The sequence below is a fragment of the Rissa tridactyla genome, chromosome 5 (assembly GCF_028500815.1).
Source record: "Rissa tridactyla isolate bRisTri1 chromosome 5, bRisTri1.patW.cur.20221130, whole genome shotgun sequence".
Lineage (NCBI taxonomy): Eukaryota > Metazoa > Chordata > Aves > Charadriiformes > Laridae > Rissa > Rissa tridactyla.
The window spans coordinates 37,449,247-37,476,607 of NC_071470.1; the positions used below are offsets into that span (position 1 = coordinate 37,449,247).

The window sequence follows — 27,361 nt, forward strand, 5'->3', positions numbered from 1 at the left end:
TCAATTACCTCCCATCCAAACACTGACTGAGAGAACAAAAAGGAATCCAATATTTCTTTAGAATCATAGAATTGTCCAATCTAAACCTTCCCTGGCACAGCTCGAGGCCATTTCCTGTTGTCCTATCACTTGTTACTTGGGAGGAGAGACCGACTCCCACCTCTCTACAACCTCCTTTCAGGGAGTTGTAGAGAGCAATAAGGCCTCCCCTCAGCCTCCTCTTCTCCAGGTTAAACAACCCCAAGCTCCCTCAGCCACTCCTCATAAGACTTGTGCTCTAGACCCCCCACCAGCTTTGCTGCCCTTCTCTGGACCCCCTCCAGCTCCTCAATGTCTTTTTTGTGGTGAGGAGCCCAAACCTGGATTCAGTATTCGAGGTGGGGCCTCAATAGTACCGAGTACAGGGGGGCAATCACCTCCCTAGTCCTACTCACCACACTGTTCCTGATACAGGCCAGGATGCTGTTGGCCTTCTTGGCCACCTGAATGTGCTGGCTCATATTCAGCTGGCAGTCGACCAACACCCCCAGGTCCTTTTCTGCCAGGCACCTTTCCAGCCACTCTTCCCCAGGCCTGTGGCGCTGCATGGGGTTGTTGTGACACAAGTGCAGGACCCGCCACTTGGCCTTATTGAACCTCATACCATTGGCCTCAGCCCATCGATCCAGCCTGTCCAGATCCCTCTGCAAAGCCTTCCTACCCTCCAGCAGGTTGACACTCCCGCCTAATTTGGTGTCGTCTGCAAACTTACTGAGGGTGCACTCGTTCCCCTTGTCCAGGTCATCAATAAAGATATTAAGGAGAACTGACTCCAATACTGAGCCCTGAGGAATACCACTTGTGACCAGCCACGAACTGGATTTAACTTCATTCACCACCACTCTCTGGGCCTGGCCTTCCAGCCAGTTTTTTACCAGGAAAAAAGTACTCCCGTCCAAGCCATGAGCAGTCGGTTTCTTCAGGAGGATGCTGTGGGAAACTGTATCAAAGGCATTACTAAAGACCAAGTAAACAACATCCACAGCCTTTCCCTCATCCACCAAGCAGGTCACCTTGTCATACAAGGAGATTATGTTTGTCAAGCAGGATCTGCCTTTCATTAACCCATGCTGACTGGGCACGATCACCTGGTTTTCCTTCATATGCTGCATAATGGCACTCAGGATGATCTGTTCCATAACCTTCCCAGGCACCAAGATCAAACTGACAGGCCTGTAGTTCCCTGTATCCTCCTTCAGGTCCTTCTTGCGGATAGATATGACATTTGCTAGCTGCCAGTCTACTGAAACCTACCCAGTTTGCCAGGACTGCTGGTGAGTGATGGGAAGTGGCTCGGTGAGCGCTTCTGCCAGCTCCCTCAGTAACCTTGGGTGGATCCCATCCAGTCCCATAGACTTGTGTATGTCCAGGTGTTGGAGCAGGTCCCTCACCATCTCCCTTCAGATTACGGGGGCTTCATCCTGCTCCCCGCCCCTATATACTAGCTCAGGGGTCTGGGTAATCAGGGAACAACTGGTTCTACTAGTAAATGCAGAGGCAAAGGAGGCATTAAGTACCTCAGCCTTTTCTTCATCCTTTGCCGCCATGTTACCACCCCCATCTAGTAAAGGATGGAGATTCTCCTTAGTCCTCCTTTTATTACTAATGTATTTATAGGAACTTTTTTTATTGTCCTGAATGTCTGAAGCCAGGTTATGTTCTAGTTGGGCTTTGGCCCTTTTAATTTTCTCCCTTGTGCTTCTTTAGTTTTCTGTCGTATAAAAGGATGACAAAAGTAATGATGGCCTTTGTTGTGCCCTTTAAACAATTTACTGTGCTCTGTTCTTTAAAACACACAAAACCGCCAATTATACAAAAGTTATTTCCTCCTGTAATTGAGTAAAAATGAATTTTAAAAGAAACTATCAAATCATATAAAAGAAGTCCAATACCAGTTTCTTCTGTTCTACTGGGAAACAATCTTCTTATTTAAGAAAAGGTACATTTTAAAAGCACTGAGAAAAACACACACACACACAAACCCAAACCAAAACTAAAAAAAAAAAGACAAAACCAAAAACCAATTCATGCTGTGGAAGAAAGGAAAGCTGAATTGATTTTTCAGATTCATATTCTCAAAGAAAGGAAAGGCATCTTTGAGGGTATAATAATGCAGTTCTGAATCTAATATAAGATTCTATAAGGGAAAAAAAGTAAAGTTTGAAAAGTACAAGACAACTGATAAAGCAGCAGCTGCAATCATACTACTATTTACCTGGAACTCTGCAGGTAGACAAATTATCCTCGATAGAACAGAAATATCTTTCAAGTAAGATACTTCTGTATAACAAGAGTTTTACAAAAGTTTACATCTAGGGCAATTCCAGAAAATTCAACTGATGTATTATGTATCACGGTAAGCAGCACAGTACAGCAGAAGAGACACTTAAGTGGAATTTAGGGCTCTGTAGTTTCTTTATTGACTCTTGCATTAATCTATTGTGTGATTCTGGACAAATGATACCTTCTTTCCTCTATTTCTCTTTTTACACTTTATTAATTCATGTATTTAGCATGTAAAACCTTCAGGGCAGAAACCATTTCCTAGCACGCTTCTTAGTGATTTAGCACAATGAAAATACAATTTTTAAGGCAAATGCCACTGCAAAGTGAAAAATATGTCAGAAGAGGGAATCAAAAACTCATTGAAAAATGCCATTAAAACCTCAAATTGATAGATGTCTTAGATAAACAATGTCACAACCATAAGGCAGTATGAAAAACTGGTTTTGTGTAAAAAGGAGCACATAATATACCGAGAGACCCAGCTTTTCAGAACAAACTGGGAGACAAGACTCTATAAATAAGAGTATTCCATGTATTTCTTTGTCAGAAGTGCCTGCACTACCATGAAAACAAATGCAGTGTGCTCGCAGGCATGGCTTATATACTTATGTCAGTGTCCCCAAAAGTGCTAACAAGGCTGTTTGGTTCCTGTTTAGCTATAAATCAAATGTTTCTACTTGTCACTATGCTTCATCGCACAGACATACCATACAGGTGTAATTTGAAGTAATATGAACAGTGTGACAGTGCAATGCCTCAGGGACGAGGAGGGTCCCCCTTCCTCTGCCTTTTCCACCTCCCCAAAATGCACTCCTGCTCACTCCATTCAAACACTGCAGGTTCTCAATGAGCAGGTCTGATGTGTTAAAAGAACAGAGAACTAATTCAGAGAAAAGAGTGAGTATCTTTCCTTCTGGGACAGCAGGATGACTAAATTCATAGTAGTTTGATGAATATCACACCCAGGTAGAAGTGCACATCCAAGTAGCAACAGCCCTTACCTCCACAGCCCCCAGTAGTCTTTGGTGACTCTGTTCTCTAAATGCAAATGGAGATATTGTTTCCTTGAAATATTGGTGGTGCTCACTTTTCACATACTTGAGTTATAGAAGCGTCTCAGATGTGCTAAATAAACATACTCAAAATAGTACCAAGTGTAGTCTAATTGGAAAATTTCACTTAGTATTCTTTTTGAGCTATTATATGTAACCTAAAAAAAAATTAGTATATTTTTGACTTAACAGTTCAGATATTCATACTTATTAATAATGATGAAATAAGCAACCTGTAATAAATTGAATAATGGAATAATTGTATTGCTACAGAAAACATATTTCCCTACAAAAATGTCGATTAGGTTTTTTTAAAGTGTGTTTCTACTATCTCTAACAAATTTGTTTGGATGAGTGTTCACTACAAAAACTCTTTTACAAATAAACTGGTTCTTGTCCTACTACAAGCAGGTTAAATGTGCTTGACAGGAAAGCACACAAAACACCTGGCTTGTTGGAATACTTCTTTCTCTACCATCGACACAATTCAGTGGCCATGTGGTATGGTTAAATTTACAAATAGTATTTTTGATTGCTAAATCTTTTTACAATACTAATGTACTACACAGGAGCATTTCAGGGGAAGAAAAAAAAAATAATCAAGAAACCCACTAGATGGTGCTCTTACACAGAAAATACAGACCAGCAGCACCATTCTCACTGCTAAAGGTTAATGAAGGTAACATGCTCCTGAAGTGCTAGTAAGGAAGGCAGCTTCCCTTTACAGAGGTCATATTTCTGCCATGCATTTGATACCAAAATCCTGCTGTTTCCAGTGCTGCCCCTTGTACTCTGGAGCTGACATTTCCACAATAGTAGATATACATTTCCATACATACACAAGCACAGATAAAACATTAACCATAATATGTCATGAAGGCATCATGAAGGCACTAAGATTAAAAGTAGAATGAACAGGTGATTAAAACAATTTAGAGTTATAGAATTGTATAATAGTTTGGGTTGGAAGGGACCTTTAAAGGTCATCTAGCCCAACTTCCCCTGCCATGAGCAGGGACATCTTCAACTACATCACGTTGCTTGGAGCCCCTTTCAGCCTGACCTTGAATGTTTCCAGGGATGGGGCATCTACCACCTCTCTGGGCAACCTGGTCCAGTGTTTCACCACCTTCTGAGTAAAAAAAATTCTTCCTTATATCTAGTCTGAATTTACCTTCAATCTAAATCCAATTTCAGTTTCTTGTTGCTAAACTACTCCCTTTTTGCATGGAAAACTCTAGGGAAAATATCCCCAAAGGTAGCACATCAAAGGGGTTGTAGTGGGCAGGAAAAGGCAGCAATGACATGGAAGAAAAACCTTGTTCAGCCCTTAGCATCATCAGGACTGTAATAAATAGAATCATGTTTGTTAATCAAATCAGGCTTTCTTAAAGGCTGGTGAAAACTTACACTGTTTCGACTCTTCACATACTTGAATCGCAGGCATCCAGCGTGTTATCTGGTGCACTTTGATACCTAAAGGCCTAAATCACAGGCATCCGGTGTGCTGTCTGGGGCACTTTGACACCTCAAGGCCTAAATCACAGGCATCTGGTGTGTTTTAACACTTCAAAGGGAAGAGCTAATTTGTGAGATAAGCTGAAAAGAGTCTCCCCAAGGACACTGATAAAGATGAGGAGCCTTCAGCCTCACGACCATCAGGAGGCAGGACAAGACCGACCCCCTAGCAACACGTCGCTTAGACACGGAATATACCAGGATTGACACATATACGGGAACCAGAAGAGTATATAATCAACTACTTTCGGGGAGTGGGTGTGCGCCGTTGGCGGAGCAAAGACTCCCCAGCCGCCCAGCGCTGTTTTGCTTGTTGCCGCTTGCTTAATAAACTAATTTGATTAATTGGACTGGTTCCTGTCAATTATTGGGCCTCAATCTATAACAAGGACCTTGAAAATTTACTCTGTATTTCTACTCTTGAAAGGTCAGTTCAACATCCTCTAACATTTTTTTTGCAAACAGGTAAAGTTTTTAGGTATACTGTGAAATAAACATTGTGCTGTTGTTCATTATTTTCTTAAAGATGACCAGTCTGTGATTTTTTCCCTACTCAGGGGAGACCTGAGGAGTGCAGAAAGTGCCAAAGGATCTCACTATCGAGTAGGGGCTTCTGAAGCATCGGGATGCAGCCCTGCCCCTTCACAGGTGAAATGTTCCAGTTTAAAAGCTACTTCAGCTTCACAAGGGAAAGCTTTTTGTATTTCATTCAAAGTCATATATAATGTTATCTGAATTTGCCACTTTCTCCAGTGCAAACTGACACGGGTGTCCCTATTTAAATTCAATATATAACTGCTACTATACAGAAATAGCCATTTGACTATGCTTCCCTACACACTAGAGCTCAACAAGTCTACCTTCAAATTGCTATGTGGGACATGCAGTAATAGTTTTGCAGTTGTTTCGTATGATTTCAATAGTGAAACAAACACATTTCAATTCTGATTCTGAAGCTCACATTTTTTCCTTTAATCCCCAGCATCATAAATCCCTTCTCTGAAGAACACATTTAAAAGTAAATTGAGAATCCATAAATATTCTAAGAAATCCATTCTCAGGCTGAACACCTAGTACAGTTTTTTGTCCAAAAAGCAACAACATATTAAAGGTAGCCACTTAATGATCTTCTGTCCGCTACCTTTATGTCACATTTTGACTGCTCTTAATTTTATTACCAAAAAAGCATCCTTTGTATTGTTGTAGCCAAGTATTTTGTCTTTTCAGTTTCTATGATTTGGGTTTGGTGGTTGGTTTTGTTTTTTTTTTTTTTCATTACACACCTATTAGATCTTTCACTCCATTTAAGGAACACTGCATTCACAAGCCCTGCAAAATATTCTCAAAGGATTATTAGTATCTTTGAAAAGTATGTTATGATAGTCCATTTATTAAATTTTAAAGCCTGGAGGACAATGACCATTGTCATCAAACACTTTCCCATAAAACATAGTAATCTCCCAAATGGTAGACTTGCAGTGTTCAAAAATTTATTAAAGACTGAGTTACTCTGCCTGGAGTTTTTCTGCTCAAATCCCTCTCATAGCAAAAAACGGTACATTTTCAGTACCTCAGGACTTACGTCAAATATAGAAATAAATGCCTCATGTACCAAAAATAATTGTAACCACCTCTTTCAGTTCTTAACCAGATCATTTCCTTTATAAACCAAATTGTTTTCACATTCATTCAAGAGTTAATGTGATTTTGAAATCGAACAGTAAAGAGGTGACACACAGGCAGAGTAATTGAAGATGTAACACGGATCAACTTTAAAGACATGGAACTTTAAAGACAAATGGTTTGTACACACACACAGAAACAATAAATTGCTGGAGTATTAAAATAACACCAAGTATAGGGTGTATCTGGATTAATGTACTAAAGAGCAAGCACTATATATACATTCTAACAAATGCAATACCATTTTATTCCATTGATAGATATAGAACTTGCCAATTTATTATATACACACACACAAACACAAAACTCAAGGAGAAAGTCAGCTACGACGACTCATCAGTTCTGCTGTTTTCTTTCTGGAGCAATACAAAAGCCAAGAGATACTTGCTTTTAGCATCAATGGAAAGCAGGTTTTTTGATCCTTTTTTCCTTTAGATATCTCTTCTCCCTCTTTTCTAAGTCACTGGCTTTATTCATTTATTTTACGCTTGACTCATAATTTCTTGTAACAATCCTAGCCTTGCTCCAAACACAGAAATAGTCCTTTTTATGGGTCTATGCTGCATCCATAGTAAATATTTTTGTATTTACTATACTGCTACACCTACCCTTGCAGTACTGTACAAGAATGATTGCCGCATTTTTCATATCAAAATCTAAAGCAAAATATTTATAATTGTTTAAAATGTTAAGTATTTTAGGGTGCCCTGTTTGAAACCCCTAGAATTTGAATTTCTGCAGTAGTTAGAACTTCTTAAATTTTTTCAGCACATCCCACTGACACAGCTACATTTCTGGAAACTAAGAAATCACAATCTCAATCCATATTCTGAAAGGAGGCACTCTCCTACTCATCAGAGATCCCCAGTGCCCAATAAATACTATTTCTACCTGCCACTGCCCCCTCTCCATTCTATCATGCAGAATGTGTCCCCCACCTACCTGCCTGCAGCCCTTGCTGGAGCAGATAGCCACTCTGCATCTATTCATCCCGTCACTTTATACCCACATATAAAAGTATTTTTATATCCAAATCCTACACTTACTTTTACCATTTTCCAGTTGCCAGCCCCACACCAAAGTGTAGATGCTATCTATCTTCACCTCAGTTTTCATCTAGCACAGAATTTCTGGTCTTTCTCGCTTCATTTATTCACACTTTGTAATTTTACTATCTTTTTATCTACTTCCCCACGGCACTCCAGTTTGAAGGGTAGGTCCTGCCTGTGGCACACATCATGATGGCTATGGGGAGAGCATGGACGGTACCAGATGAATCAGTCCGACGACACTCAACACGGGGAGTACACAGCAGTCTCTTGATAATCAGAAGGGCTGAGAGCTATGCAGACTTGCCAGACAAAAACCACCACTTCCTCACATAAACAGAATACTTTCACAATTCACAGTAAGTTCTTTACAACCCTCTCTATGTAACTTGCATAAATTTGTGCAAGTTTCATAAGAGGAGTAAAAGGTGTGTTGTTAGTTGCTGTAAGAACCCAGAAATATGCCAAATTTTACTAATAAAAACTTTACTAATAAATCCAGGAATATCTGGATTTAAATGATTTAAAATTAAAGCAGGAACATTTAAGTTTAAGGACAAAAAATGAAGCATTAAACACATACTTCTGTAATCAATCAACTTTAAACAGTACTTTAAAGTAGAAAATCTGATAAGAAACAGATTTGTGAACTCTCTTCATTTCTACATAAATTATCAAATTATCTCTGAGAAGCAACAAATGATAACTCTTTCCAAAACTTTGCTGCTAATAACTCACAGGTGACTTAATACCACAAGTCATCGTTGTGTAGAGTATGACAATTAACATGACACATATTTAAACACAATACTTGAAGTGCTTAAAATCGGGAGAATAATTATTTACACACACTTGTGATAATATTTACATTGATAAAGTATTGAGATGACTTATACTGCAGTTATTTAAAGTGTTAAGGCACAGAACACTGATTCTGACATTTGAAATAATGAAGCCTGTGTAAAATATTATGAAAATATTATAGGTAAACTTATTTTTAATATAGAAGAATTATCATGTAATACAAGGTTTAATATGCACTTCATACCAATACAAATTGATCTCAATCAATATGACTGATACTGTAAAATAAATATACTGTAAAATTATTTTCACTGGTAGACAGAAACTTTCTTTTGCTTGCTGAAGTTATATATTGCCAGCATAAAAATCAAACTTTTTTCTCCACCATCTTTTTACCCATGAAATAGTCTCACTAGTCTGGTAATTTTTCTTGCTTTCTTGTTTGTAAAACATAAGGGTAAATTCACAATCAACCCACCACCACAGCTATAAATTTCAGCTTTCCCTAGAGTTTAGGGAATGTCGGCTCTGTTGCAAAATTAGGTGCGAATATATCTCATTAAACAGCTAAGCAGTGAGGCAAAATAGAAAACACGGTTAGAAAGCAGACAAAACAGTAGTTTCAACCTTTGTATCCTCAGCAGTTCAGAGAATAAAATTTTCATTTAATTTTTTTTTTTAAATTAGAGAAATATCTCAAAAAAAGGCTGGTTTTCCAAATAAAATTGTGAACAGAACACAGTATTATGTCTATAGGTCTCACATATGCATTTATGATGCCTGCAACATCATGTAAAATGGAAATTACTTTACCTGAGGAGAAAAATTATGAACAAATATTCTCACAAAGAGGCAGGAGACAATATCAGGTGTCTCGCATAGTCTTCACTAAATGTACTTTCACTAAGCACAACGACTCTCTTTGCATTGAACAGCAGTCTTTTCCAGAGAGCAGCATCGTCATCAGTTTGTCACATGTTTCCTTTTACTGTTTGTCAAACCTCTGCTGTCCATAACATGCAAAGTCCCACACAAAAGCCAGAGTACAATCAGAGCAAACAGGGATATTACTCTCAGGGTCGTACCAGTAAGGGACCTGTGAGCTGAGAAGGCCCTGAAAACCATGCAGATTTACTTAAATCTCAACCCACAAAAAATTTAGAGGAAAAACTATAGATCGAGAAATAAAGATATTTAAAAAAAAAAAAAAAAGACGAGTATAGTCGATGCAGGCAGTACTGTTTCATTTACCTGAAAAGCGTGATGAAGCTGGAGTCAACCTCTGGGTCCTGCAGTAGTTCTGAATGGTTTTATCCTCTTTGTCTCTTCCTACATCTATCCACACATTTTCTGCTGTCATGTTTCCACCTCTGTCCCCATTTCCCTTTTGCTGTTATTCATATACTCATTCTCTGCCTTTTCTCAATATCTTATTCAATACTTGAACTTCATTTGATTCATAATGCTTATCCTTTCTACTGCTGTCTCCAAAGTATGCCCAATGACAGTAAGCCACAGATGCAGAAGAGCAGCCCAGTCCATCACAGTATGAGATGGACCACCTGTACATCGTCTCTGTACTTTCAGCCCTAAATACAGCAGGATTGAGTAGCTCCTGCAGGTGTATGACAGATGCTTGTACTGCAATGTTATTTATTAACCAAACTGAAAAAGACACCATGTCCTAATTATAATTTTAACAAACCCTTACCTAAAGTCAGAGCATGAAAGAGAAAAAAATTATATTTTCAGATACTGTCTGCAATTATTTTTTTTTTCACTTTCTAAAGAACAGTCCTCAACTGTAACATAGGGAAAAATCATAATATAAGACTGGCAATGAAATTAACAGCTAAACAATTGGCTGTTAGGAAAGTTACTTAAGCAAGACTGTAGCTATTTCTGGAATAGAGGCTCCAGCACTTTGCCTGCAGTTGAAGTGATGGGTATCAACTGTGTTTGAAGGATGTCTTTTCCATATATTTGATTAACATAATTCACAATTCAAGTTGAATGTTAATGTTTCCAGGATGTTCAGCTCCATCACCATCTTTATTTTATTGTCTTGACTTCCCGACTTGCCAGACAAATATTTTACCATTCAACAAATCACAGAACTTGGTCACAGAACTAAAATGCCAGATTAATCAGACTTATTATTCAAAACTATGTAACTAGACTTTTCAAGGGCACTAGGGGAAAAGAGGACTTCTTTCTCTCTATCACGGCACCTGCATATGAGCACAAATAACTGCTTGTAATTCAAGTCTATTAGCAGCAAATAACTATTCCTCATTAAAAATAACACAAATCAATCTCTGTACTTTGCCTCTGCAGTCTGAGAAAATGGACCTGAATGAAAAGGGAAATTTAAGTCCTGTTCAAGACCCACTTAGTTAAAAGCACTGTAGATTTCATGGAGAAGCACTTCATTTTCAATAAACTTCTGATACTTACATCAAATTCATTTAGTGCAGCAGCAAGCTCTCCTATGCCAGTGTGCCCCTTGTTCTCATCAGTGGGTGAGGTGGCCTGGGCAGCGTTGGAGATACCAGCAATTGCTTCTTGTACTTGCTTGAAGACATAGTCTCTGTTGGCCCTAGTGGCTGCAACGTCAGGGTGACGGAGAAATGCTTGGGATGCAGTATACAACATAGTGGCATTCTTCTTCAGAGCACCTCGAGCTGCAGCCATTTCATCCCTGCAGTGAGGATCTTTCAGTTCCTATACAAAAACATGCAATTATTACAGTTTTAAATGTCAGGTTTTGCATTAGAATGTATTGTCTATACAGCTTAAGTGTCCCTGCACAAATACAGCCCAGTGATTTAGCAGAGATGGAATCAATGGCAGAAACTAAAGAGGGCCTACAAGAAAGATGGGGAGGGACCCTTTATCAGGGAGTGTAGTGATAGGACAAGGTGTAATGGTTTTAAACTGAAAGAGGGTAAATTTAGATTAGATATTAGGAAGAAATTCTTTGTGATTCTATGATCTACCATAGATCATATGAGATCATATGAGAAAGAAATCTCTCTGCTGCCCAAGAAACTCCATTCCTTCTGTGTTCCTATAGCTGTTACCCTCTTCACAATATTTTCTTATCAGTCTATATGCTTTCCTTATTCAATGACCTACTGAAAATTTATATAAAACATTCAAAATTACTCTTACCGACTGACTGGATTCAATCTGCTGATTCCATAAAGGCAATGCGAGTGCAACAATCCTGTTGCAGCAAGTGCCATATTTTTGTAAGTACTATATATATCTATAAATATATCTATAAATATATATATATACACACACATAAAATCATAAGGTAGAACTTTAAAAAAATCAAAATCAAAATATTACATCGATGAACATATTTTTAGTTCTTAAAGACCTAATAAGTACGCCCCTCATTGTTTTTAGCCTTTCCTTCATATTTGTTCTATTCCTTGTATCATTTAGTGTTAGTTTTAATGACATATACTTTCTTTTGTTTCCCCTGACAACAAGCGCCAGCTACTGTACAATATGTTACCAGAATAAGATGACACTGGTTTATTGTTATTTAATCCATTTATTTATTTATTTGTAGCATATATCACACTGTCCATGAAAGCCTTTCAACCATTAGATAGCCCTAACAATATTCATATGGAGTAATAAAACATCATTACTTCTATTTAAAAACTATGAACAAAGAAGTCTGGAGAGACGAATAGTTTACTTAAGTTCACACGTAGTATCTATGGCAAAAAATTAAAAAAGAACACAGATATTCTGAATTTAAAGGTTCTACCCATTGACTAATTTCAACCACACATGACTGACGGGTAACAGTTTTCAGAGAGAATTAAGTTCCTAAAACCTTTATCAGGCTACAAAACAGAAGAGATGAAAAGAAAACGTACAAACATCTAAGTAGTAAGTTCTAATGCTATCAAGATTTTCCAGTTATACGAAAACCTTACTGACATTACAAAAATGCACCTCAAGAAGAAAATTTTGAAAGGCTTATAACTAAGGTCTTCTGTTATCTCTTCATACCGCCACTAAGAACTTGAGACATATACCGTCATTAGCTTTCACATTTTTCTTTTTCCCGTATTTGTAGCTATACTTCCACAAGTGAATTGTCTGAACATACAGAATAGTACTGTTCATATAGTGACTAGATTTTACATTTTTAATTTATTTAATTTCAGTATAACTCTGAAAATGTTGTATTTCATAAAAAGATACAATAGTGATACAGAAGTAAATTGTCATTACTGTAATGCAGAAAATAAAGTAAATAGACAGATGAATATGGAAAGCTATGCGATCCTAAGATGACACACTCCTGAATGGTGGTATTCAAATACAATCAAAGTTGGAGAGACCTTATTCAACTCCACAGTGTCAGCACTGTCAGGACTCTTAAAAAGAACAGTGTTCAAGAGAATGTTACCTTTGTTGCAAAGTTGTATAATTGCAGGCACTGAATAAATGTTATTGTGACTTTCTGGGGTTTTTTGCATTTGCCTTAGTGACGAATGAATTGAGTACTGGTTTTTTTTAAGTATTTGAAAATTAATAATGATGGTTTTAAACACAAAGTAGATTTCTGTTCTTGCTAAATTTGAATTATACCAGACTACCAAAGAGCTCATGTTTTACCAGCTGTCAGAGTGACCTCAAATCAACATAGGTTAGAATTAAATGGGAATAACCACCTCATGAAAACTATCCTGAACTTCCTGAATCACTTGCCTTTTCATCCTTCATTCTGTTACTAATTGAAGACACTTGGAAAATATTCTTAAATAAACTGCATTTTTTAAAAACTTCATCACATTCAAAAAAATCAGTGTGATTAAATTACAGGCCATGACACATCAATTACTTATTGTACATTTTAAACCAAACTTGGGCATAAACTACAAGATCTTTAGAACCGAGACTAGTTTTCAACCACTGCTTTAAAACATACTCACCTGTTGTCGTCTAGCAGCTACGTAGTTCAGTTTTACCATCTCTTTTCCAAATTCTTTAAAGCGATTCGCTAAGTCTTGCTCATTTGTCGCATTTTTCACTGCTTCTAGTGCTTCCTCTACCTAGAACATAAAATATCAACTTTGTTAGCATTCTAATCCAGGTGCGCTCTTTAACAAAGTCCATAACTATTCTACCCAATACTCTATATTATATGGACCCAGTTTAGCTTTCATGTCCATCACTGCACAGTGTCTTTATCACAGTCCCACTAACTTTAATTAGGTTTCTTAATAGAGAAGCTGTCTGATCGCCATTGTGCATTACTTTCCATTTACTGTACTTTGCTATCATGTAAAACTAATGTAACGGGCATAACTATATTAATTTCCCCACTCACAGTTATCAGATGAAATGTTTAATATATGCAGGTTTCAAACAACATAGATGAATATGTTCTTAATGTGTGGTACACGATTTATGGGAAAACAAAGGGAAGTTATTAATTCCGGACAAAAAATAACATTTAAAAAGGAAACTCAAACTTACCATTAATATTTAAATTTACCCTGATATATCCAAAACACCGTATCGTTGCGAAATAAATGAAACAACAATAGATTCAAACCAGAATATATTTATGATTTCTTCTTCTCAGCTCTCAGCTTTCCTTTTTCAGTTACTTTAAAATTGATAAAAAAATCTACCACAGAAAATTGTAGTCATCCTCTAGCTAACAGGTAAAGATACAAAACCCCAGTTATACAAACAAGTTAATCTACCAAATCTATTGTGAAACTTCACCTTATGTACAGCAAGGGAAAATATCTGAAGGGATAAAATGCTCATTTCATAGAATAAGTAAAGGAAATCTTTCTGTCACTAGATGAAAAGTCAAAGTTTTATTTCTCTCTCACACAAGACAAAACACAATTCCAAGCAAAAGGATTGAGAATTAAAAAGTTTTTATTCATCCTTCTTTCTAAATACTATTGCTTCAATTCATGACACCGTGCATAAGCTTTCAACAACAGGCAAATTTTCTCCTTGAAGAGAAACAGCTAATTCTGAAAGGTACATGCTCCTATGCAAGAACCGAGGTTTGAAGCTTACTCTCCAAACGCCACTGGGAATTCATAAATTCAGCAGTAGCTGGCATCTAATGAATTTAGAAAGGCACAATTATGTGCAGAACTTGCCTTTTTATCATTTGTGTTCCTCTAACTATGTTTTCCTGCCAGTGAGAGAGGGTATTTTTATTTTGAGCTTTTACCTACTTGCTGTTGTTACAAATTACAGTGCAGCACAGTAGCGAACCCACACATTCCTGTAGGAAAATATGTAATTCAAGTACAGAAATCCATAGTTGTTATGTTAGAAATTTTATACTAAGTCTGAGAGTTGCAAGCTACACCTTATTCAGAATCCACTTATCTCTTTTTTTACACTTAAAAAGACCAGTAGTTTTTTAAAGCTGAACTACCTGCCTGCCTTAACCATTAACAAAAATTTTAAAAGCGTCATTGTATTACCCAATTTGTTCTTGCAGGATTCCCAATAAAATATGAACATCTTTTTTCACATCAAGAAACATTTATACTAAACTACCTGAAATTTTCATCTTTAACTTGTTTGTGATGACAAGCACAGGCATTACATCTGATACACGTTTTTGTAAGTCCTTCCAGCCTCCTATTAAATAAAATTACTAGAGAATTTGTTACAGATTCCACTCTGATAATCAGATTTTGAAAGATGTTGATCCTACTCTATCATGTCAGTCTTAATTTACACCTGTCTTTGAATGTTACCTTTGAGTCAATACAAGAGCTGCCTCTTCATCAATTTTGTAAAATATAAACACTTCTTCTTTCCTAGTAATTCAATTTGTGTTCATCTAAAATTTTTATTTATAAAACACTAAGATAAAATAATTTACACTGTCAGTCCTCAGAAACAAATTATCCTTTTTAACCTGAAAACAAATAATAAAATTTAAGGTTTGTAAGTTGAATTTTGCTAAAAACAACCAGAGATGTCTAGCTTCTTAGAAACAGGATTCATAATAAAATCTGATAAATGCAGAGTGTCAAATGACATTGCCATACACTGTCCTTGCAAATCTAGGGTGCAAACTGTCAAAGTAAATACACCCACTTATAAAACAGTATTCGACATCTGTGTTTTAAATAATGGAGCCCATTGCTGTAACAGAAGGAAAAAGACTCAGATGCAAGAACAATATTTCTCATATTGAAAGACCTTGAATTTGAATTTTAATCATAAGGTTTAGAAAAATCTGTTGTTAATAATATTAAATTTTTCATCTCACTAGCAAAGGATTATTTGAATTACAGTTGCATGGAGTATTACTGTGGGGAAAAATTAAAAGCATATTCGAGAGAGACAATGCTTACACTGCACGTAATCAGAGCCACGTGCTGACAATTACAAGAGCAGCGTTCTGTTCATTAGAGCGGAGCTCACTAGAATCTGTTCAGAAAAATCTGCCTTTTTCATTATGAAAACTGTTTTCAAACTATTTAGCTTATCTGCACAGTTTGCAGGTCAGAGGGTTCTCATTGTTTGTCCAGAACATAATATCATTGTACAGTTACACTGTTAAAAAGACAAATTTAAAAATAAAAGAAAATACTTTTTGGACAGTTATTTAAAAGAAATAACTCTCCATCTCCTCTGCTAAACTCACACATGCACTCTGCTGGCTTTAAATATTCTGTATATGAGTTTCTGCAACATGTTATTTTGTTTCAGAGGCTTTTGTTTGTTTATGCAATAAAAGTGAAGAAGTCCAATAACTAGGAAAAAAAAATTACATTTCCCATTATCACCTGCAAAGTCTTTTAATATTCCTATCTAAAAACCTGAATGGTGGCAGCCAAAAGTGAACACAAATCCATACCAAACTATCTGGTGACATTTAATACCTCTTAATTCTATTTTTCCTCTTTGATGACTGATTAGACCCTTGTACTATTGTCTCACTCCAACTTAAAGATTCAGTCTCCCGAGACATCCAAAAGTTGTCCAGAGGGAAAAAAAAAGAAAAAGACTAACTGTAGTACCTAAACTCTGCCACAAGATAGCAGTACTTTACAAGTACTGAGTTAGTAAACCGTCTGCATAACAGGCAAGGTGAGTTAAGTAAATGCATCTGTTCAGTTCAGAGCTGCTTAATAGCAATATTAGTCCAGGCATTGAAGTTATCTGATAATTTTTACTTTAAGTCTCTGAAAAGTTATTTATGTAAAATTAGAAAATTAATAAGAAGTAGAACAGTAGAAGTGTGTTATCTCCTTGTTCATCACTTTAAGAAAAAACAGTGAAACAGAGAAAGAAACCCAAAGTGGCATCCATTACTTATTTGTTCCCTATTTTTCTACACATAAAACATGCAAAAAGAATATATAATTTTAAAAATGCGTACAATTTTCAGATGTGATAGAAGCCTCATGACATCAGCCATATCAGCCAGGATGAGTAAGCGGGTGACAGCAGAAAGCAAGGCACGAGCAGCCCGCACCATGGTGCCCCGTTTCACTGAGGAGCATGGGTCGTCAGCAAACTCCGAAGAGGCAATTCTCATTGTTTCTCCTAGAATTGAAAAAAAAAAAAAAAATTGTAATTAAAGGTAAGTTTTATACTTGTACTTTTTTTCCAAAAAGTATAAACTCCCCATTAATTAAACTACCTGCTGTCAGGAAAAAAATAATGGCTTAGATACTGAATATTGAATTGCTCGGGAGAAATATTTTTTTTTAAACATGTGCAGCAACTCCCTCAGTACTCTCCACCTTTTTTTCTTTATTTCCCAACTGTTCTTCTTCTAGAGCAGTCACCTGCTAAAAACTAAAAAGGAAACCGAAACACCAAATGCAACCAGCACAAAATAAGAAAAAGAGCAGTGTGTGTTACAGAAATACAGAACTCCCCTGCACTGGTAGGGAGGACCCAACAGAGCATCCCAACAGTATCATCCCAACTGCATCACTACAAATCTGCCTTCAAACTGCCGCCTTCTCCTTCACTCCTGCTCCTCAGTCCTCATTTTCTTGCTCAGATACTTACTCTGCTCTCCTCCACCTAGAAGAGCTATCACTCCTATTAAAGACTTTTTTTTTCTCCAATCATAGAATCATTTAGGTAGGAAAAGACCCTTAAGACCATCAAGTCCAACTGTAAACCTAATACTGCCAAGTCCACCACTAAACTATGTGCCTAAGCACCACATCTACACATCTTGTAAATACCTCCAGGGACGGAGACTCAACCACTTCCCTGGGCAGCCTGTTCCAATGCTTGATAACCCTTTCAGTGAGGAATCTTTTCCTAATATCCGATCTAAACCTCCCCTGGTGCAATTTGAGGCCATTTCCTCTTGTCCTATCACTAATTACTTGGGAAAAGAGACCAGGCCCCATCTCACTACAGCCTCCTTTCTCGTAGTTCTAGAGACTGATATCTTAATAAATACAGAGCCACAATCTTGAAAACTGTTGTGAACTAGAAGAATGTTAATCTAGGCAACAGGGAAAACATGCATGACATGCTGTCTACCTTCATCCTTTTAGGAAATGGGAGATCACGCCACCTTACTTCTAAACAGCTTCAGCTGAAAAATAGTGAAGTGAAAATGCATCATCTCCCTTCTTAATTCAAGAAATGGGAAAAACAAGTATGCATTGCAAAATAGAAATTTAGAGATGATACTATTAATCCAATCTATGAGGAAATCACTTCTGTATTTTGAAGGACTTCCATAGACTATGGAAAACAACCCATTGCAGAAACCTCTAAACCCAGATCACAGGCGCTCGCTGTCTCTGTGGTCAGAAGTAACTTAGCCATATCTGCACAGTGTCATGTACCAGCTGATGGGTCTTGCTCAGAGACAGTTCTAATCAGGTAAGACTGTGCCACACTGATGACTCAGTTCCAAGCTCCAAGCTCCAAGTTCCAAGCTAGCGTAGCCTGTGTAGGGCTGCCTTGCTGTTATGCAGCTTTACTAACTTCAGACCACCTTGGACATCTCCAAATTGTGTTGCGTTCTACTGTGTAGACTTGTTAAAAGCATTTAAAATAAGCTAGCCCAGCTACGGAATACAATCCCATCGATATATTACCTGGAATTATGTTGTGGCTGTGCCAAGAAAAATCTGATTTTTAAGCTTTCTTTATACTATTATCCTTTGCTGAAAGAAAGCTCTGTATGCAAGTTGTTTTTTTTTTTTTTAATTCAGCATTCTCTAAATTCATCATAAACTTTCAGCAGTATTTAAGTTTGTTATGACCTTCTTTTCAAACCACAATTTTATTTATCCATATAATAAAAAATTATCTCTGTGCAGCTGAAGTAAAAAGTTTATTTTAATTTTCCCCTGTCTTGCTCCTATACTGCCTGAAAACCCACTCCATCCTATTTTCTCCATGATGCTTTCAATCTCTGGCAGAAACAGCATGTGCTCTGCCTTATCAGGACTCTACACATGGGTTGCCCAACCAGCCAGTCAGTGTCAAAGACAAGGTTGAATTGCACTCGCCTTGCTCTTGGTGTGAACACAAGTCTGAGTTTCTATTGCATTTTCTTCTCTCTCCAGTTGCTGGGTTTTTTTTAACTTTTTTAAATTCTGTTTCCCTATTTTTGCATAGGTTGAAACTGGACAACACTTTAAATGTATTAGGAGTTACCAACAGATCAATACTTACACAAGCCTCATTTCCCTAGGAAATCAGGCTGAAAGAGGAGCAAAGACCATTTTGAATGAGATTTTATATTAACCTAAACATTCCTATTATTAAAAATAAATAAATAAATCATGTTTGTCTCCAGTGTAGAAACTCAGAAAGAAAGTACTTCTAATGTGAAATCGAAGCATATTTATATTGCTTTTAAGACTATTATAGCAACATTCAAAATAAAAAAAAATCCCATATGGCATAACTTCCTATAACACAATGCAAATAGCGGAGAAGAGACTTAAGAAAGCCACAGTGAATAATTTCCATCAGAACTCTTTTCCTTATTATATTACCATTAGGACTGCATGTTCTTAGTATAATTTGTGTGCCGTGTATCTCGGATGATAAACTGATAATATAAAATTTCAGTAGAAAAATTCAAATGCCTCAGTTCTAAGGCTGCATACTTTTCTTAGATTGCCATAAGGTTGCCTAAACTCTCAAAAGACTTCTTAAAAGATGAGGAACAAACAATCATTGTCAGATAAAGAGACAACAAAACAAATTTCTAAACATGCTTAAATGTTATATTGCTCAGTATCACAGAGTCAAAGTTCTATGTACCTGGTCTCTGCAGAGAAACAACAAGGTTTCTGCAGAGGAGGACCACAGTTCGCTGTACCTCCATTGCCGTGCATTTTACCTGTGTGCCAAAAATCACTGAAGTGAGGAGCAAGGAACTCGGAGGCCACAAAGATTTTTCTGAAACGTACTTTAAATCAAACAGTTATTGGAAATATTTATCAACAATTCTTGGCTGTGTGCCAAGAATTTTGGCATGACATGACATTTCCACTATTATTATTATTAGTTTCATTATTAGTTTTATTATTATTGTTAGTTTTATTAGGTTTATTATTAAGTCAGTGACTCAAAATATTCCCTGTAAAAGGAGAGTCTAAGAGCGACCACGGGATAGCTTAGTCCAGCACGTGGGCAAGGGTTAGATTCGAATTTCCTAACCTAGGAATTTGATCCAATATGTGGATGACTGGATTCATCTAATCAGTGTAACAACTAGGAGGGCATCATCTTCTGTTCAGATGTTTATTAAAGGAAACCAATTATCACAGCTCCTTGTAGAAAGTCTGATGCACTCTTAAAGCATATCTAAGTGATGTAACCCAAGGGGAAACATACAATAGTATGAAAACTCCAGCAAGGCTTTCTGGTATTTACGCTCTAAGTTAGATTCAGTTGAGATGGAAGTGATTCTGAGCATCCAGCTACAAAACTTTCATATGTAAAAGCACTTGAACTTTAGGTATATCCAAGATGAAATGGCAGTCAAAGAAAGCTTTGGGTTTTGGAATCAGGCACCAACAAATTGTTTAACTTCCATTTTGGTACTGAAGAGATTTTACATTTTTCTGACAAATTACCAGTCTGTAGCTTCAGATAAATATTAATACTGAACTGTGAAATAAAGAAATAATATTTGGTAATTGGACAGCGGCACTGGAAAGAAAGCAGGAAAATAATTTCCTTAGGCTTGACTATCCAAGGAGATACACTAACAAATATACTTGAAAGTTAAATCTGGTGGACAGAGGGAAAATACATGGAGTGTCAAAACAACAATTTAAAATGCTTGACTTAATTATTTTATGTTATGAATCTAAAGTTAGGTGAAACAAATCTTCTTCAAAATAATTAAGTAGAAAGTATTAAATAGACATAAACAAATAAGCAAATAAAAAAAGCATTAATATAAAAGTTCATAAGACGTTTTTTAAACCCTATAAATAATTAGTAATTCACAAATTAAAATCTAATAATCTAGAAATCCAGCCCTTTTGGGGGAGGAAGGACTGTCTGTCTTGCCAACTGACATATTTTTATCCTTGTACATCAATAGTATCAAACCACTCTTCAGCCAAAGGTATTGTTGGAGTTACAGCTAGTCCAATTATTTTTCAGAGAAACCTTTTTATCTAGAAAAAGCCAACACTACTTTCAGTTATCCATTTCTTTCCAAATTCATTTAAAGTTATCCTGTAATCTATATTAATTACTTTCAGTGAAAATTAGGTCAAGGCAAGAAACACAGACATCTTGAGTCATCAGGTCTGCTTCCTTGCCACTGCAGAGTCATGTCATAATAAAATTAATAATAATCTTAATATGATAATAACCACACTCACAAACTTATCAAGCTTCCAACTCAGAAACAGCTCAGACATTTAACCCCAATTAATCCTACTGGAAGTAGGAAACTCATTCCAAAATGAACTCCAGAATCTGACAGGCTTTTTTTCATTAGAGACACTTTAATTCTATAATCACTGTATTTGTAGATAATTTATACCCATTTCTTCTCATGCCCCATTTGTCCTTCAATTTAAGTACGTATTCTTCTTCCACTGTGTTTCCTATTTCCCTTTTTCACTTCATGCATTTTTGCGATGAGCCGTGACAGTTTAAGGTAGTACTTCAGTCTCCTCTTATTGCATAGAATATCCATTCCTATAATCATTTCAGCAGCCCTATGAAACAATTATATTTCTGGAATACGTGTGATAGGATCTGCATTTTTCTAGGTGATATAATTCACACCGATGGGAAACAATACACTTGACATCTTGCAGCAGTCATATACCTTTTTTTGTTAGACAAATAGTGTCAGCCATTTTCTCACTAAGACCCACGTACTAAATTCTTTGGCACCTCATATTAAGAAAAAAGTGTGCATTTGATTTACATTGTGTAAAGGAGGAGTCTTAGTTGGGTTAGAAAGTGGAGAAAGCCCCTACTAGCCACATTAAGAAATGTTCATCATAAGAAGAAAAGAAAACAAAAAACCCATCCAAACCAACCAAACAAAAAAAACCCAAACACTAAAACAACTGCCCTTTGTCCCCCCCCTTCCCCCCCAAAAAAAACCCAAACCTGAAAACAAACAACCTTAACACTGAAATCCAGCTTAATTCCTGAATTGTAATGATTACTGGTAGAACTGCTGCTTGTGTGAATTTAGGACTCGTGGCCGGACAACATTTCATGCACTTAGATCCATTTTGGATGGGGGGGTTAAAGTTTTTTATTTCTTTTAGAATTTTTATCTTTTTGCCTAATGCAGCCCTGGTTACCATTGGCCACCTTTGCAGCGTTGCCAGCAGGTCAAGGGATGTGATCCTTCCTCTCTACTCAGCACTGGTGAGGACACACCTGGAGCACTGTTTGCAGTTCTGGGTTCCCGCGTACAAGAGAGATATGGACATACTGGAGAGAGTCCAATGAAGAGCCACAAAGATGATGGACTGGAGCATCTTTCCTATGAAAAAAGGCCGAGAGCTGGGACTGTTCTGCCTGGAGAAGAGAAGGCTTAGGGGGGATGTTACCAATGTATATAAGTAACTGAAGGGAGGGTGCAAAGAGGATGGAGCTGAGCTCTTTCCAGTGATACCCAGTGACAGGACAAGGGGCAATGAGGATAAACTGAAATACAGGAGGGTCCCTCGGATTCTCCATCCTTGGAGATATTCAAAAGCCACCTGGGCAAAGTCCTGGGCAACCAGCTCTAGGTCAGACTGCTTGAGCAGGAAGGTTAGACCAGATGACTTCCAGAGATCCCTTCCAACTTCACCCATTCTATGATTCTGTGAATCTGATAACAGCTGTGCAACAAGCCACTTTCCTGCACTTGAGTAATGACTAGAAGATGTGTCCAAAGTTATTTAGGTTCTGGGATCTCATCAGCTTGAGAAGGTTCAGACCTACAGCCACCATCTCTCACTATCAACCCAGTTAGCTTGCTCTGACGGGATTTAACTGGCAGACCTACTCTATATATCCTTCCTTGAAGGGTAATGCAAGATTAGATTTAGTCATACTCAGTCACTTTCTCCTAACAAAGTGACCACCTAGCAATGGAGTTTTTTAGACCTGATTCTCAAAAAAGACCCTTTTCCCTTAGATCTTCAAACTAAGATGTCATTTCATCTTGGATATAAAATTCATGCACTCATATAGGAGCAGTTAAAGATGTCTTTACATGTATTTAACAAGAATCATGTACATATATAAGTGACTTGGTAATCTATGTAAGGTAATTCAAGTACTACAAGCTTAAATTTTGCAAAAAGGTATAAACAGATGATTACAAACGTCACCAAAATTCTGAGTGATTCAGTATAACTTAAAAACTGAACATGCCAAAAAGCAAATGTCAAAAGGGCAAAAGGAATGTACAACCCACTACACGTCTCATGCTGAATCCTATTGTGGTGGTTTTAGCTGGGACAGCGTCAATTTTTTTCATAGTAGTTTTGGATTTGTGCTGCAAACAGTGCTGATAATACAGGGACGTTTTAGTTATTGCTGAGCAGTGCTTACACAGAGTCAAGGCCTTTTCTGCCCCTCACACTGATCCACCAGTGAGTGGGCCAGGAATCACAAAAAGTTGGGAGCAGACACAGCTGGGACAGCTGACCCCAACTGACCAAAGGGATATCCCATATCATGTGATGTCATGATCAGTACATAAAGCTGGGGGAAGAAGAAGGAAGGGAGGACGTTCGCAGTGATGGTGTTTGTCTTCCCAAGTAACCGTGATGGAGATGGCTGAAAACCTGCCTGCCAATGGGAAGCAGTGAACAAATTCCTTGTTTTGCTTTGCTTGCGTGGCTTTTGCTTTACTTATTATTTACTTATTAAACTGTCTTTATCTCAACTCACAAGTTTTCTCACTTTTACCCTTCTGATTCTCTCTCCCATCCCACTGGGCAGGGGAATGTGTGAGCAGCTGTATGGTGCTTAGTTGCTGTCTGGGGCTAAACTACACCACCTACTCAAATTTCTATTCATCATTAAAGTCTTAAAACAGCCTCAAACAACTGGAATGTGATTACTGCATATTGAAAGTGAAAATCAACATAAGGGGAAAAAAAAAAGCAGAAAATCAGATGAAGTCAACAAATTATACATTTTTTTCTTATAATTTTATATACATATATATAAATATTCAAAAACGATATATAGACACACATCCATTCGAAATTTTATATTGTCTGAATATATTTCCAGAAAATGTTAGGCTGATTGTTTTCTATTTTTTACTGAAAATATTTGTATTATACCAGTATCTATGGAAAGTTTTAATAAACAACAGAAATGTGTAAGTATTCCATGATTTCTTAGACAGATACACACACAAAAATATATGTCCATCTCTATGCATGTATATCAAAGGGAAATGAAAAGATGATGACATGATTTTTTTTCAAACAATAAACAACCTGCAAGTCTAACTGACAAAAAGCAACCATGCTGTTTTCATAAACGTGGGTTTTCATAGGATTTAATTTATAAACAAATATTCTGATAAAAACCTGTTTAAAAATATCAGTGTGGCCACATTAAGTGGAGTAACAGATTACTAATAATTGCAAAAATAATAACCAGGCTAAATAACCAGCTTTTAGTGGTAAGACTTGTCTTTGGGGATCTCAGGCCCCTGAGAGCAATAGGAAAGAAGGCAAGCTGGCTTACCCCTGGTTAGGGAACATTTAAATAGCCTGGATGTGCCCAAGTCATAGAATTATAGAATCATTTAGGTTGGAAAAGACCTTCAAGATCATCGAGTCTAACTGTAAACCTAACACTGCCAAGTCCATGACTAAACAGTGTCCCTAAGCACTGTATCATCATGTGTTTTAAATATCTCCAGGGATGGTGACTCAACCACTTCCCTGGGCAGCCACAACTGTTTTGACGTACTCAAAACATTAAATGGAAAGCAGAGCTCTAAATCTGAGGAAAGTGCCTCAAAATAAAGAGGGACAATTTGTAGAGAAACACTGGAAAAACAGCCTTCTCTGCAATACCAATTCTAAAAAGCTATAACGAGTCCAGGAAGCTACAAGAACTGTTCTGAATCACTCTTAGTTTGAATCTAACAACAGTAAAGAAATGTTTTCTCCAAAAGTAAAGCTAAAAGTCTTCCATGGCAATACACTATAAATGAGCCAATGAGCCCTGATGTCCATAAGCCCTGATGGAGCGCACCCACAGATACCAAGGGAGCTGCCCCAGTTCACTTTCAATTATCTTTGAAAGATCATGTTAACTGACTGGGGTATCTTCCTGAAGACTGGAAGAAAGCAAATGTCATTCTTTCTTTGAAAAGGGAAAGAAAGTGGATCTGGAGAGCAACAGGTCAGTCAGCCTCACCTCGATCCCTGGAAAATAGATGGAGCAAATACTCCTGGAAGCCATTTCCAAATTTACGAAGGAAAGGAAAGGAAGGAAGGAAAGGAAGGTGTCAGCATTAATTTATGAAGGGGAAACCACGCCCAGTCAATCTGATAGCCTTCTACAATGAGATGACAAGGGGACTCATAGAATGGTTTGGATTGCAAGGGACCTTTTAAGATCACCTAGTCCAACCTCCCTGCTGTGGGCAGGGACATCTTTTACTTGATCAAAGCCCTGTCCAACCTGACCTTGAACACAAGGAGAGCAGGGGCTGTTGCTTATCTCTACTTTACTAAGAGTTTTCACACTATCTCCCAGAACATCCTTGTAGAGAAACTGAAGAAGTGTGAGCTTGCCAAGTGGATAGTGAGATGCATTGAAAATTGGCCAAACTGGTGGTCTCACCCAGTTGTGATCAGTGTCATGAAGTCCATCTGGAGGCAGGTCACTAATGGAATGTTCCATGGGTCAATGCTGGAGCCAAGACTGTTTAACCTCCTCATTAATGACACAGATGATGAGTTCCATGTCTTCAAAAAAGCAATTCCTATTTTAGTCTAGTGCATGTTGCTGGGGATTGCGTACAGGAAAAAAGAGTAAAGGGAGGGCTGAGAGGTACCAGTGTTGATCACTGGCACATTTTTTGGTAGGGGTGCATAAACATATTGTGTTGAGCTACTAGAACTTTTAGAATCACAAGCAAAGTTAAAGGTAGGCATCTACCTATTAAGAAAGGAAGCTCAATGTTTAATCCATTGAGGAAATGCCATTTTTCCAAAGCCTTGAAGTGTTTATTAAGGGATAGAAGACAGTGGGCACAAAGCAGCAATCTAGAGAACAGCTATGATCAATAGGGGATGCTGACGGTGCTCCAAGCACCTAGAAATAATTAAGGAAACAATGACAGCTTGAGTGTATGTACCATTCCTGAACAATTATCAAATGGAAGAAATTAATAAAGCTATGGTTTAATTAATCCATCTCTTGTAGATTTTGTCTTTTGTTCTACGTGTCCAAGATTAAAAAGATGTGACAACTGATCCATGACCTAATTAAAGTATTTTAGAGTGCTTTGCTTGTATTTAGAGCCAAAGCATTCTTATGAAGTTATTCTAAATTAAAATAATGTATAGACACAAACTGAGCTGCAGATTCCGTATAGAACAGTGTTCATGATAATAAAAGATAATATGATAAATTGGAATAACCACTAATTGCTAATAGGGTATATTTAAATAATGTAAGCATGTTTTTAATCCTTTCCTCATAGATGCTGTCTTGCTATTAAAGCAAACAAAACAAAACCGTGCAGGATACAAAGATCTGCAATTTTATCTCCCTTGGACTTGTCTAGAAACCCATCAAATAGAGTAGGACCACTTACTGCCCATTCCAGTATACTTGTCAACTGTCAAGTTTTTGATCCAGGAATAATGGACTAAATCTGATCTTCAGTGGTTCATTTCTCACTGTCTATATTCATCCTACCTTCATAATCATATTGATTATTTATCCCGTATCTTAAAATATCATTTTTTTATTTACAGTACTTTAAAATCCATTCTCCATAAATGAAAATAGTTTATTTCAGTAGCAATCTCTATTTGACGTTGTACTATCATTTGTTAAAATTTGGGAAGTAATTTGTAGAGTATTTTCATACTGAAGAATGCGGCATACTTCCTAAATATAAATATGCATTAAAAATGCTATTCAGTATTCCCAAAGCTTCACACGTACGGCTTTTAAATCTTCTTCTCCCCTTCCCTATTACTTTTCTTCTAAATCTTTAGTATTATGTTCCCTAAACTCATTTGCCCTTTCACCTGCAGTTGGGATTTTGTTCTCTGTCTGTGGAAGAATGGCCACTGTTCTCATCGTATTAATAGATTTCAAGGCCAGAAAAGGCCATATATGATCTAGCCTGATCTTTTCCCATTATATTTCAGCTCCTAGAGCTGCGTCTCTCTGGAATTGATTATACAGACAATCTAGTTCACTTAAATTGGA

At 37.1% G+C, this 27,361-nt stretch overlaps 1 protein-coding gene across 2 annotated transcripts in view; it reads right to left on the reverse strand.

Moving 5' to 3' along the window:
• The window catches only part of CTNNA2 (catenin alpha 2), a 515,391-nt gene that overhangs the window by 370,745 nt on the left and 117,285 nt on the right, over positions 1-27,361 (reverse strand). For both annotated transcript variants that reach the window (XM_054203179.1, XM_054203178.1), the window contains 3 exons: positions 16,845-17,011; positions 13,399-13,518; positions 10,889-11,155 (listed from right to left, as the gene is read on the reverse strand). In XM_054203179.1, the coding sequence (XP_054059154.1) occupies positions 10,889-11,155; positions 13,399-13,518; positions 16,845-17,011 (554 nt within the window). The remainder of the gene's footprint in view (positions 1-10,888; positions 11,156-13,398; positions 13,519-16,844; positions 17,012-27,361) is intronic.